Genomic DNA, 13,167 nt, shown 5'->3' with positions numbered 1-13,167 from the left:
ATCTAGACTGTGCCTGAAAATCTCCAATGACAGTGAACCCACTATCTCCCCAAAGAGCCTATTACAACTCTAATTGTTAGGAATTTTTTTCCTTCACATCAAATCTGAATCTGCTTCTCTGAAATTTCCACTCACTGCTCATGATTCTGACCTCTGGATCTCAGCAGAATGAGACTAATTCCCCTTCCCCATGAAAACTCTTTGTAATATCTGAAGAACTGATCATGTCCGTCCCCTCTCTGATGCCTCAGTCTTTCCTTCTTTGGGTTACATATCCCCAGTTTCTTCATCTTATCTTCTAGACATGCTTCATTTTGTCAATGTCTTTCCTAAAACGGGACACCCAATATTCTAGTTGTGGTCTGACTAGGAAACACTATAGCAAAAAAGACCAGATTCCCCCTTCCAACCCTGAAATCCCCTAAGTTTTTCCTACAACCTCAGAATCAGCCAGAAGCGCTATCAATGGAACATTAGGACTCTAGTGCTTAATATAATTAAAATACTAAATATGGTTCCTAAAAGCTGGTCTTTGGCATCACACTTGCTAGTTAACAACGATCAAATCTAGAGTTTTTGAACCATCCCCAGGAGTGACAGGGGCACTTAAGATCCCAGAAATAAAATTTTGGCTTAGTATAGATACTGCTATTTCATTACACTTTATTTCATAAGTTTAATAGCACTGATTATGTCTTGAGTTTGGAAGCACAATTCCCTGCTGCCTGACCCACAAGAGAAATTGCTGGTTGTGATAGCTATCCCTTCAGCTGTCCTGCCCTCAGTCCCATTTCCCAGACTTCTTTATGGAATTCTGGTAGTGGCTTCTAGCATAGTAAAAGAAACCTAGACCTTGTCCAGATAAAATTTTGCCTCCACAGATGATACAGTGAAAAAAGCACTTGCTTTTGAAGTCAAAAGTTCAAGGGAGTTGAATCCTAGCTCACTCTTCCTATCTATTACAATCTTGGACAAGTAACTTAACCACTATAGTCCTCAGTATCCTATTCTGCAAAATAAGGGCACTGGACTAGCTGACTTCTCCAGTCCCTTCCAACACTATTAATCTTGTGAACTAGGGGAATAACAAGACTACATCCTAAATTGCCAGTTATTTATGAGGGCCCATTTCAAAGGTATGACTTACACAGTGTGCTGGATCCTTCCTGGGGCTGGCTGCTGAGGGGTCTGCACCTCTGGCGCTCGGGTCTCTGCAGTGGCAGGTGGTTCTGCCTGTTCAGCTTCAAACTTCTTGGGGCTCCCCTGTCAAAAAGCAAGAAAAAACAAACATACCAAAGAGCTTAGAGATAATAGCTTTGTATTTCCCTTAACGTAATGTTCTCCATACATTAAGTGCTGAACAGAAGTTTGCTGAATTTGAATTCCTGATTCCTTTATCTGGCCCTGATAAGCATGTCCTGCCCTAGTACCTCATTGTACCCAACTTCTATCTATCCTATACCACACTATCATATCACTTCAAAAGTTGGTCACTGAGTGGAACACAGCTTAAGGAAAGGCACTTAGACAACTCTTACAGCAGCTTCTTGTTAGGTGGCTTTTATTAGCTGAGCAGAGAGCTCGGCATTCTGACTTTCACTTCTGCTCTAAAGGAGGTTACTTTTGCTCTTAGAAGGGCCTGAGATTTTGCCAGTGAGACACTAGAGTATGAGAGAGTCTGTTTAGCTTTTGTGAGATAGAGATAGCTGAAAAATATCAATTCTCTCTCTCTATATATATACATGTGTCTTAAGAAAGACCACAACTGATCCCTGACAGAAAGTCCTTTGTACATCCCAGTCAGTACCCAGAAATGAGAATAACTCACAGAGCCCAGGAGAGCAACAAGCTCATGGGTTCTGCTGAAGGACAGTTTGTTTTTATCTTGTGCCATTTTATGAGATGTGAGATAACTGAGCTCTAAAAGATGAGCAATACAATCCACTGATATTACCAACTAAGCATACTTTAAAGTTACTTAAATGACTTAGTATGTCTCAATAACACTGAAATTATACCTAGTTTTCTTCCATGGGTTTCCTAAACCTGTCTTTTTTCTCCCTTTTCTTCCTCTCTCACTCACGTGTAGAGGCTCAATAGAAGGGTCCATTCTACTCTAGTTCAGTTAACATGGTATACAGAAAGAATGGTGGACTTGGAGACAGGAGAATTAGGTTCAAATCCCAGCTCTGACATTTAAGATCTGTGTGACTTTGAGCAAGTCATAAATTCTCAGCCTCAGTTTTCTTCTCTTTAAAAACTGGGATAATACTCACACTACCTGCCTCACAACATCGTGAGGAAAATGTTTTGTACATCCCAAAATACTACATAACTGTTAAGTTAGAAGAGAGGTAGCGACTGTCTCTTGCCCACTGGTAAGGAAGTACCGTAGCCTACCCGCTCTGGTTTCAACCTCTGCGTCTTATGTTTCTCAACTGGTTCAGCCTGGCTCATACCCCTCGCTGGGGCAAAGGCTGGAGAGATGGTAGTCCGCTCTTTTGGTTCAAGGACCTGCTGCTGTGGCATTGACGGACTGCTGAGAGGTGCAACCTCCTGCCCAGGAGAGGGATCTTTGGTGTGGGAGTAGCTGGTGCTGCTTTCCCTGGAGACTCCAGGGCTCCGAGACTGAGGAAATCAGAGTGGGAACATCATAAGAACACAAGTCTCTGGTTCCAATAAGGTATCATCTAGTTTCCAACTTCCTACTTATTAAGCTTAATGTAGGGACCCTCAAAACTTATTCTCCTGTCTTATCCCAATGTTTAAGCTAATAACTTATAGTTCAATTCCCAATGATAGTCTATTTATTTATAATCTGACTACCTTAAGTTCTTTTTAACTTGTCTTTTTTCCTGTCAGAATTACCAACTACTTTGATTCAGTAGTCAAAAATGTTCTAGAATTCTTAAATTTGCTTAGACTGGAAGATAGAATCAGCCTCAGCTAGACAGGGGTTCCAAATAAAAAAGGAACCCACCCAGATATAAATTATAGGACAGGGAATTTAAATTGAATTCTAAAGCAAAACACAAAGTGAGAAATAGTAATAGGCTGAAAGCTGAGAGAAAGAGAAGATTTAAAGTCTGGGATGTAAATAATGTTGATATAAAACAAGAAGTAACATAAGGTATATAAATGGAAGTCAGTAAGAACATTTTGAATTCTGATATACTCACTTTCCTACTGTTGCTTGATGCTGAACGGGATCGAGAACGAGAACGGGACCTAGACTCTGATGTTGACCTGGAGCCTACTTTGGTTCCTGAACGTGGGTTGGAACAAGATCGTGACCAAGATGTATCCCTCTGCTTGGATCTGGGGGGTGATCGGGATCTAGAGCCTGAGCTGTCCGGAGAGCGGGATCTCGACCGGGAAGTGGAGGAAGATGATGAAGATTGGCTGGAGGGTGAACGTTTTGTCCTGTGGCTTGGGAGATGGGTAGGGGAGTCTCCTTTGCTTTCCTTCTGCACCAAAGATGGTGGCTGTTCAGAGGGAACCTTGGTGTTTACCTTGACTACATTTGATTCCTCAGCTTTTAGAGCAATCAGTGGGGCAGAATGCTCTGGCTCACTATGGAGAGCCTCTTCAGCTGGAGGTCCAGTCACTGTGCTTGTTTCAATTGGAAGAAGGGAGTTCCCCTCTTGTGCTATCTCTGTTGGAGACTTTGCTTTGGTGCCTGGAGGGCTTGGCAAGGAAGGCAGCCTTCCTACCACGTGGACAGTATGTGGGGATAATAGTAGTTCTTTGGCCTCAGCCTCTTCAAAGGGAGGAGACCTCTGGGTAAGGTCAGGGGGGGCTGGGCCTTCCAATAGCTCTGTTTCTTCTCCGGTGGTGGGCTCATTAGGAGCTGGTGGAGTGGATGCTTCCTTGGTCAGCAGGGGTGGGGGAGTCTCTTCCTCACTGGCAACTTGTTCTGGTTGTGGCCTAAGGGAAACCTTCAGCAGATCTTCAGTCAGCCGAGGTGGCGAAGGAGATTTTTGCTTTTCTTCTGGGGATTTTGTAGTTTTTACTTCTCTTTCTCCTTCATCCTCCTTCTCTTCCTCCACTTCTACTTCTGATGCTTTCACACTTTTCTCTTGCTGCAGTCTGGCTAGCTGATAAGCTTCAGCTTCCTCTTGGGCCCCTGTTGTTCTTCCTCCTTCCTCTAGCCCTTCCTGTTCCTGGTATCCAGTGCTTTTGGTTACCCCCTCCATTACCTCCTGAAATGCTGCTCTGGCTTCCACCTTTTCCCCTTGAAACTGTTTCAGAATTGGCAGCTCAATAGCTTTTTGCATCTCTTCTTCTTCATCTTCCTCCTCCTCTTCCTCTTCATCGTCATCGTCTTCCTCCTCCTCTTCCTCTTCTTCCTCTGTTTTCACATTTCGATCTGCTCTGGCCCTCAGATTTCTGGAAGGTGTTTCCCGCTCCTCTTCTTCCTCAGCAGCCTGGCTGCTTTCAGAGAGCTTGGCTGCTCTTGCCTAAAATTAAAAAAAAAAATACACATAGGCATATACAATGGCTCTGCACCTGCCTGTTGACAAATCTAGTGGAGAAAAAAAGAGAAATTTAGGACAACACCTTGGAGAAAGAAATTCACTGACTCTGAATACCACGGAAAGAGGTGAGACAATACTAAACAATTTCCTTTTTTAAAAAGTCTTGTTTTTATATAAAGGCAGCCTGGCATAGTGGATAGTGAACTAGGCTTTGAGTCAGAAAGTTCAAAGTTGAGTTAAGTCTTGCCTCTGGCATATACTAGGTTGTGTGACCCTAGGCAAGTCATTTAACCTGAGTTGTCCAAGTAGCTCTTTTAAGATTATAAAGTTGTAGAGAAAATGCTTATCTTCACTGGTACTTTAAGTTCCTCTCGGGGAGCTCCCTACTGATGAAATGGTAGGCCCAATTTTTAAAAATTTAATTTATATGTCTTATTTTTACATCAATTTCATTTCTGACTATAGTCCTCCTTCCCCTCACCAGCACGCTATTTTATCAGACATTTTAATTAAATATGATATAATCCTAATTCTAAAAGACTGCAAAGGCAGTACAGTGTTAGAGATCATAACTAGCTAGTTTTTATCAATCTTACTATTAATTTTTCTAATAATAAGTTGTTTTGGGAATACTGACAGTTTGGGTGACATCATAAGCAAATTAGGGGAGCATGGAAGAAATTACCTGTCAGATCTATGGATAAGGGATATGTTCATGACCAAACAAGAGATACAGGATCACAGGGATAAAATGGATAATTTTCATTACATGAAATTAAAAAGGTTTTGCACAAACAAAACAAATGCAGCCAAAATTAGAAGGAAAAGAAACTGCGGAAAAATTTAACAGCAAGTTTCTTTAATAAAAGGTTTCATTTCTCAAACATATAAAGAGCTAAGCCAAATTTGTAAAATTAAGAGCCATTCCCCAATTGATAAAGAATCAAAGGATATAAACAGGCAGTTTTCGGGAGAAGAAATCAAAGTGAACAACAGTCATGTGAAAAATAAAAATAGTAAATATGAAAATAAATAAAATAATAAATATGAACAATGCTATAAATCACTAATTAGAGAAATGCAAATAAAACAACTCTGAGGTATTACCTCACATCTATCAGACTGGCTAAAATGACAAATGCTAGAGATGTAGGAAAATAGGGATACTATTGCCACTGATGCAGTTGTGAGCTGGTCCAACCATTCTGGAGAACAATTTGGAACTATGCCCAAAAGCTATAAAACTGAGACAACCCTTTGACCCAGAAAATACCACTACCATGTATATATCCCAAAGAAGTAAAAGAAAAAGGAAAAATAGACCTATATATACAAAAATATTTATAGCAGCTTTTTGTGGTGGCAAAGAACTGGAAACTCAGGGGATGCCCATCAACTGGGGAATGGCTGAACAAGCTGTGATATATGATAAGGGGGATGGTTTCAAAAAAACCTGGGAAGACTTATATGAGCTTATGCAAAGTGAAATGAGCAGAACCAGAACACTATACACAGTAACGCAATAGTCTAAAGATGATCAACTATGAAAGACTTAGCTATTCTGATCAATACAATGATCTACCACAATTCCAATTCATGATGAAAAGTGCTATCTACCTCCAGAGACAGAACTGATAAACTCTGATTGAGACTGAAGCATATTTGTTTATATGGAACTACTTTGCACGATTTTACACACACACACATACGCACACACACATACATATATAAAATGAATATCATGTTTCTTGCCTTCTCAATGGGTGAGGGAGGGGGTGGGGACAGGCGGAGAGAATGTGGAACTCAAAACAAAATTTAAAAAAGGGAGAGAGAATACTGACAGTTTGCTAACTCCTTGGAATCTGGCTTCCCTGATAATAACTGAAATTACTTTCTCAAAGGCTACTAATTCCCTACTGCTGAACCCAAAGGCATTCTTTTCCTTTATAGTTTTAGACACTACTGACTACTGTCTCCCGGATACCCTTTTCTTCCTTGGCTTCAGCAACATGACTCTTCTCTGGTTCTCCTCCCACCTTTTTAATTACTTTTTTAGTCTCATTTGCTGGCTTCTTTAATGCTGGTACTTCCCTAAGAGTCTGTCCCACTCTTTTCTCTCTATATGCTCTCCCTTGGCAATTTAATTTACAAACATTCATCAATGCATTCATTCTACGCATTCATCCATGCTTCAATGCTATATGCTGTGGAATCTCAAATCTATGCTTCAAACCTTGACCTTTCTTCCAAGACCTAGACTCACACATCTCACTTCCTAGATGATATTTTCTAAGTAGATGTTCCACCACTAACTTAACCTTAGCACGTCTAAAACCAAACTTATCCCAGTAACTTAACCTCAGCATGTCCAAAACCAAACTTATCTTTTTACCCAAAACTGATCCTCCTTCTGACTTCCCTATTTCTCCAAATGACAATTCCATCTCTTTACTCACTCAATTCTGAAACCATGGTATCATTTTAAACTTCTGCCTTTCATTAACCATGCAGATCAATTTCAAAGTTTTGTTAATTCTAATTCCACACTATCTCTTGTATTAGTTTCTTCCTCTCATGAGTAGCCAAATCAGACTACTTATTGTTGAACATATACAAATAATTAGCAATATCTGCATTGGGGCAGTACAAACTCAACCTCCATTTAAGGAGGGGGTACAGGACAGACATCTCATTTCCTCCTGGCTATACTCATGTCCCCAGAAACCTCATCATTAAGAAGTCTCATGATCCTGAAAGAGCCAATTAGCCTTGGTACTCACACCTCATTTGTACCGTACTTTCTGTCCCTGGGTTTGGAGGGTGGACTTACTAACTCAACTCTTCTCCCTTGTCCCTTTCCCTCAATACTCACTTTGGACTTCTTTGACTTCACCATGCTCCTGTCCCAGTACCTTCCCCACTGTCCCTCCGTCTCACCTCCTTTTTCACTTTGTGTATTATCTTCCCCAATTAGATTGCAAGCTCCTAGAGGGGAGGGACTGTCCTCAAACAAAATCAACTTAGGCATCAAAGCCAAACAAATGCCTTCCATCTTCTGTTGCCCCTTCCACATACATGGAGCAAGACCACGAGGTGCAAGGTTCTCCCATGAATATGAGAAAACAGGTATGGATCACTTGTTGACAGGTATGTCAACAAGAAAGGGCATCCATACAGTTTGGGCCAGCAGCATCAACAAAAGCACCAGCTCTCGATGCCTTCACACTTCTACAGAGAATCTCAGCCCATTACTATTCCAGTCTGGGAGTTGGCCTCATGAATGATCAGGATGGAGAGAGAGAGAAGTGCCTGGTTACATGGACACCAGGGAAGTGAAAGGGAGAGGTGGATGAGTGTGAAGGGTATGTGACCTTCTCCCACTATTTTGGGATCAGAAATACCACACCTTGAGACCCAAAAGCTTTGTCAACCCCTGTGCATCATGGTGCTGACAACATCAAGGTAGTATGTAGCAGTCTCTCCAGTGAAGTCACCAGAACAGTGGCCATTCCTGTGGAGGAGGAAGCATGCTAAGCTCTGTTTTATCTAAGCTGCTAGACTGTTAAGTGCTTTCACTATCTTCTGAATGTGTTGCCACAGACCCAAACTCAAGTCCCTTGCCCTAGTTACTATTCTGCTCATACATATACCCTATAATTTCACTTCTGTGCCTTTCCTGTTCACTTTCCCCGGAATGCCTCCTCTATCTGTTGAAACCTTTGTCACCCTTTTAAGATATACCTTTAAATGCTATTTCCTTTATAAAAGCCTTTCCTTCTTTATCTTCTCTCAGACCCCAATTGGTAATTTATTTTTGTTTTTAGAATCCCAAATAGCACTTGGCTTTTATCTATCTTAAGAATTTGTCATGAATTATTTTATATTTTATTTACATATCACAAATCTACTAGTTTCAGAGCTTCATGAGGGCAGGAGATTTGTCATTTAATCTTTATATTTCTTAACACCTAGCAAAATATACTGCACATAGTAGGTATTTAATTTTATTTGCTGAACCTGAAATAATTTCTCTGTATCATCAACCACAGTCTTGGGAACCCGTTCTCATTAGACAAGAAGAATTTCTATCCTTGGAAAGATATTTCCATCAGGAGGCAGTTACCTGTCTCACCCTGGATGAGCGTCTTTCTCCTTTTCTTGGTCTTTCATCATCAGATTCACCTTTCTCTTCAGAGACGGAACAGCCTTTTCCTACCAAAAGGAAAAGTAAATGAGCTCAGGATCTTGTCAGGGAATCTAACCCATGGTTGCTTTCTTTATAGAATTTACATGAAATCTACCCTGCCCAGTCAGAGGCATAAACACTGATTTCTTGCTTCATTACCGTTACAGGTTCTAGAATCTACTGGAAAGAAGTTCCATGAGTTCTATAACTGCGATCTCATTTCTAGTTCCTATTGAGCACTTAAAAATATTCCTAAATCAATTCAGGGTCTATAAATAAGTCAAAGGATGGTATCTAACTGCTGTGGCTAGGTGGCACAGTGGATAGAATTCCAAGTCTGGATTCATGAAGTCCTGAGTTTAAATAGTGTCTTAGACACTTACTGTGTGATCCCAGGGCAAGTCACTCAATGTGTCTGCTTTGGTTTCCTAAACTATAAAAATGGCAATAATACGAAGACCTGCAAAACTTTGCAGGGTTGTAATGAAGATAATAGAAAGGAAGGTTCATTTAGATAGCACCTACTTTGTGCCAGGCACTGTGCTAAGAAAGCGCTTAGCATAGTGCTTACACATGGAAGGTGCTATCTAAATGCTTATTCCTTTCCTCTGTGGGTACTCCTTCCAACAATTTAAAGAGCAACCTACTCATGCTCACCTAACCTGTTCATCTCCTATTCATCTAACATGCTGAAGTGGGGGCAATTCCTCAGCATTATGTGGTTATCAGTGGAGCCCATGAGTGGTCCATTAGTTATCCTTCACTCTCACTGAGCGACCAGCTTATCTTTGTTTCTAGTCACACATTTCTCTAAGGATATCTTTTATACCATTTCTCCTAAGTAATTCTTCAGCTGTAAGGCACAGCAACCTGCAGTGGAGAGGTGGGTGTAAGCAAGCAGTGACACATTTAAAAACAAGCAATTCTGCTATGCGATTAATTAAAAAAAATATACAGTAACTTCCAGGAATTTCCATTTGTCTTCCTTATACTTGGGACTAAAGCACACAAATTCCTTTTATTTTTACAGATCAATCACTCCTGTGAATCTTTGTTTCTGACTGATTGTTAATTTGTTTTAAACAGATTGTTATGGCACATACATTTTTGCTGATATAGATCCTCATTAAACAAATATACATGTAGGTGGCAAAAAAGCTCTTTCCTTTCATACAAAGGAAATAGACTTAAGGCAACTCACTTAACATTCTAGTTGGACATCTGTTTCTCCATTTGTAAAATGAAAGGGTTGGATCCAATTCAATTCAATCAAACACCTCAAAGGGTCAATATGGTGCTAAGATTCCATGATAAGGTAGAATTACAAACACATCTAAGGAAATAGCATTTTAAAGGGTCTGAAGAAAATCATATTCTAGGATAATATTTAACTAGCTTGGTTCTAACGCCATTGCTGAAACTAAAACTACTTTCCACACCAATGGTGGACAAACTATAGCTTAAAACAATGTTCCTAAGAGGGCATAAAGTATGCCCCCAACTCTAAGCTCTTCTCTTTTCCTGGCTTTATTTTGTCCTGACAACATGAAATGGGCTAGAAAGCTTCTATTAGGTTGGTAAGAATTTACTCAAGAGTTCTCTTGATTGGGCTCTATGAATTCTCTCAAGCAGGACTGATGCCAAATTTCACAACAGAGGAAGTGACTAGAGTCTTGTAGCTTCACCCTACCTACACCTATAATTTCTAAGGTTAGGACGGACAGTGGCCAGACCTTTGGGGATTTCTAAGAACCATCTGTTAGAGACCATCATTGTTAGTGCTATGATATTCACCAATGAAAACTCAGAACAGTTTAAATTAGAAAATATGACATTTGAGTTCCCTTTGTTAAGACCAAAAAGAGGAATGTGTTATGTGTCTATATGGTTATGGAGAAGTACAAAGTCAACCAGCTATAACGTATGAACTGAATACTATGTAGTGTTTTATGTTAACATATACATGATTGAGACTTAAATCTCGATATATGAGAGGAAACTCATTTTTTCCCTTTGTGGAAGAAGCACATAGGTGGCACAGTGTATACGGCATTGGACCTAGAGAGTCAGGAAGACCTGAGTTCAACTTTGATCTTACCAGGTGTGGGGAACTTGCAGACTCGAGGCCACATGTGGCCCTCTAGGTCCTCGAGTATGGCCCGTTGACTGAATCCAAACTTCACATAACAAATCCACTTAATGAAAGGATTTGTTCTGTAAAATTTGGACTCAGTCAAAAGGCCACCACCAAGGACCTAGAAGGCCACATGTGGCCTCGAGGCTGCAGGTTCCCCACCCCTGCCTTAGACATTTGCTAGCTGTGTGACCCTGGGCAAGTCATATAAATTCTATCTCAGTTTCCTCATCTGTGAAATGGGGATAATAGCAGCACCTGACTCCCAAGATCGTTCTGAGGATTAAAATGAGAATATTTATAAAAGTGCTTTAAAAACCCTAAAGTCCTCTATAAATGCTAGTTATTATTTTTTATGGAAATTAGTTACTTTTTTTTTTTAACCAAAATGTGTTGCTGTTGTATCACACATCCACACAGCTCTTTACAAATATAAAAAATTATTTCTTCTACCATATATTATCTAGTTTGATCTTCCTAATCTTGTGACGGCAGGGCAAATATAATTATTCCTCATTTTCAGATCTAGCTGAGGCTAAAAGAGGCTGTATGACTTGTACAACACTGCGTCCACTCTTCCACACACTAAGTGGCTGCACTGGGACTAGCACCTGTCTTCTGACTCTACTTTGTGTGACAATTCTGCCCCTGTAAAATGACAACAGATCTGAAGGGCACCAAAGTGAGGGGTTAAGAAGAAGCTGGAGAAGCAGATAAGGCTGGTAACTTGCTTGTGACTGCACTGCACTAGCAACTTGCCAGTTACCACTGGTCCACAGACTAACTGAAGAACTAGAAGCATCCCTCTGACAGGAACCAGGAACCAAATGGTCAATTCAGAAGGAAGAATGAGTTCTGAAATGGAATGAGGTAATGAATTAGAAGGTTGCTTCTGGGATGACGAGGAACTTGAGGGGTAATGACAGGCTTCACCTGGGAAAGATGGCCTGTCACAGAAGCTGCTTGGGGCTGAGCTGTTCATGATACCAGGATGAGATGCCGGCTTAGGAAAAGAGGTGAGGAAGCTGAATGTTAACAAGGAGTAAAACCAGATTTAACAAGCAGGGTGAATAGGCTGCAGGAAAATCAAATAAGAGAAAAATGGATCAAGAACATGATGAGTGTCAGGATTTCCTGAAGACTAGGGAATTCAAGGAGAGAGATGATGAAGACTACTGTAACATCAGTGCAGGGTTACCTGAAAGCTAGGGAAGGAATCTTTGGGAATGAGAAAAGTCAATAAACGATTTCTTAGCCAGAAAGGACAGGAATTAGGTCAAAACTCACAGGGGGCAGTGTGGCTGAAGAACAGTTAACTGGGAGACCCACAACTAGAAAAAAGGAACAGGAATCGGGCTCTATGAAGGCACAAGAATCCAACTAAATATTGGCAGTAATGCCCACTGAAATCTATCTTAAACAAGAAATTTAAGCAGCGATCTAATACTCTCCAGCATCACCAGCAGACAAGATTTCAATAAAGAAATGAATAAAGCCCGCATGCCTATGAAGCTATTTGGTAGTGCAATTTATCACTTACCTACAGTTAAGAAAGCCGTACCCTTCAAATTTATGTCTGTTATGTCTTTGTATTTTTTTTTTACTTGAACACAGGAAGAACAGAAACTGGCCTCAAATATTTACTAGCTATATGACCCTGGGCAAGTCACTTTACCTGTTTGTCTTAATTTCCTCAACTAGAAAATGGGGATAATAACAGCACCTATCTCACAGTATCATATGAGGATCCTATGTGATAATACTTGTAAAGAGCTTAGCACAGTACCTGACATACAGCAGATACTATAAAACTGCTTATTCCTCATTATTTCCTAGTAAAAGTTCCTTCTGAAAAATTCCAACCTTTTGTCAACTAAGGAAAAAGGGATTTTCCCATAAACTGATTAGGTAGGATACAGAGAGAAGAGAGGGCCCACAGAGACCAAAAGTAGTTGAGGCATCATGAAAGAAATGTGTTCCCCAAATATGCAGAAAAAAAATCTGAGGAAGCAGGGCACAGATGGGTGAAAATCTAAGAGATATACACCTGTGGTGTAAAAATTGAATACTTTTTAATCCAAGATAAAATGTCTGCAAGTTGACAGCACATAAGTGAGTACAACCTGATTAGCATATTGGCAAACACCTGACTTTCTGATAATAGTAAGGCTTCAAATTATCAGAATGATAAATATGAAGACTAGGTAAGAACTCATCAGACTGGTCTATAAACTATGTGTTCATTATGAAGTATCTTCAAAGCAGGAATCAGAGAGAATCCCTGGAAATCTATAAATAGCCTCTATTATCAACAACCAAAATGCCATTCTAAGTCTCAATCTCTCATGGTAGATTTACAACTTAGACCT

At 40.3% G+C, this 13,167-nt stretch overlaps 1 protein-coding gene across 3 annotated transcripts in view; it reads right to left on the bottom strand.

Annotated features, from left to right (window-relative positions):
- Positions 1 to 13,167, bottom strand: part of ACIN1 (apoptotic chromatin condensation inducer 1) — a 36,723-nt gene that overhangs the window by 15,040 nt on the left and 8,516 nt on the right. For 2 of the 3 annotated variants that reach the window (XM_036735035.1, XM_036735034.1), the window contains exons 4-7: positions 8,602 to 8,690; positions 3,180 to 4,460; positions 2,401 to 2,628; positions 1,148 to 1,263 (exon numbers count right to left, since the gene is read on the bottom strand). In XM_036735035.1, the coding sequence (XP_036590930.1) occupies positions 1,148 to 1,263; positions 2,401 to 2,628; positions 3,180 to 4,460; positions 8,602 to 8,690 (1,714 nt within the window). The remainder of the gene's footprint in view (positions 1 to 1,147; positions 1,264 to 2,400; positions 2,629 to 3,179; positions 4,461 to 8,601; positions 8,691 to 13,167) is intronic. The other variant, XM_036735036.1, reaches the window with a different exon arrangement.

Source organism: Trichosurus vulpecula, chromosome 8 (assembly GCF_011100635.1).
Source record: "Trichosurus vulpecula isolate mTriVul1 chromosome 8, mTriVul1.pri, whole genome shotgun sequence".
Taxonomy (NCBI): Eukaryota; Metazoa; Chordata; class Mammalia; order Diprotodontia; family Phalangeridae; genus Trichosurus; species Trichosurus vulpecula.
The sequence above is the reverse complement of the archived record's forward strand: the minus strand, read 5'-3'. Positions and strand labels throughout refer to the sequence as shown.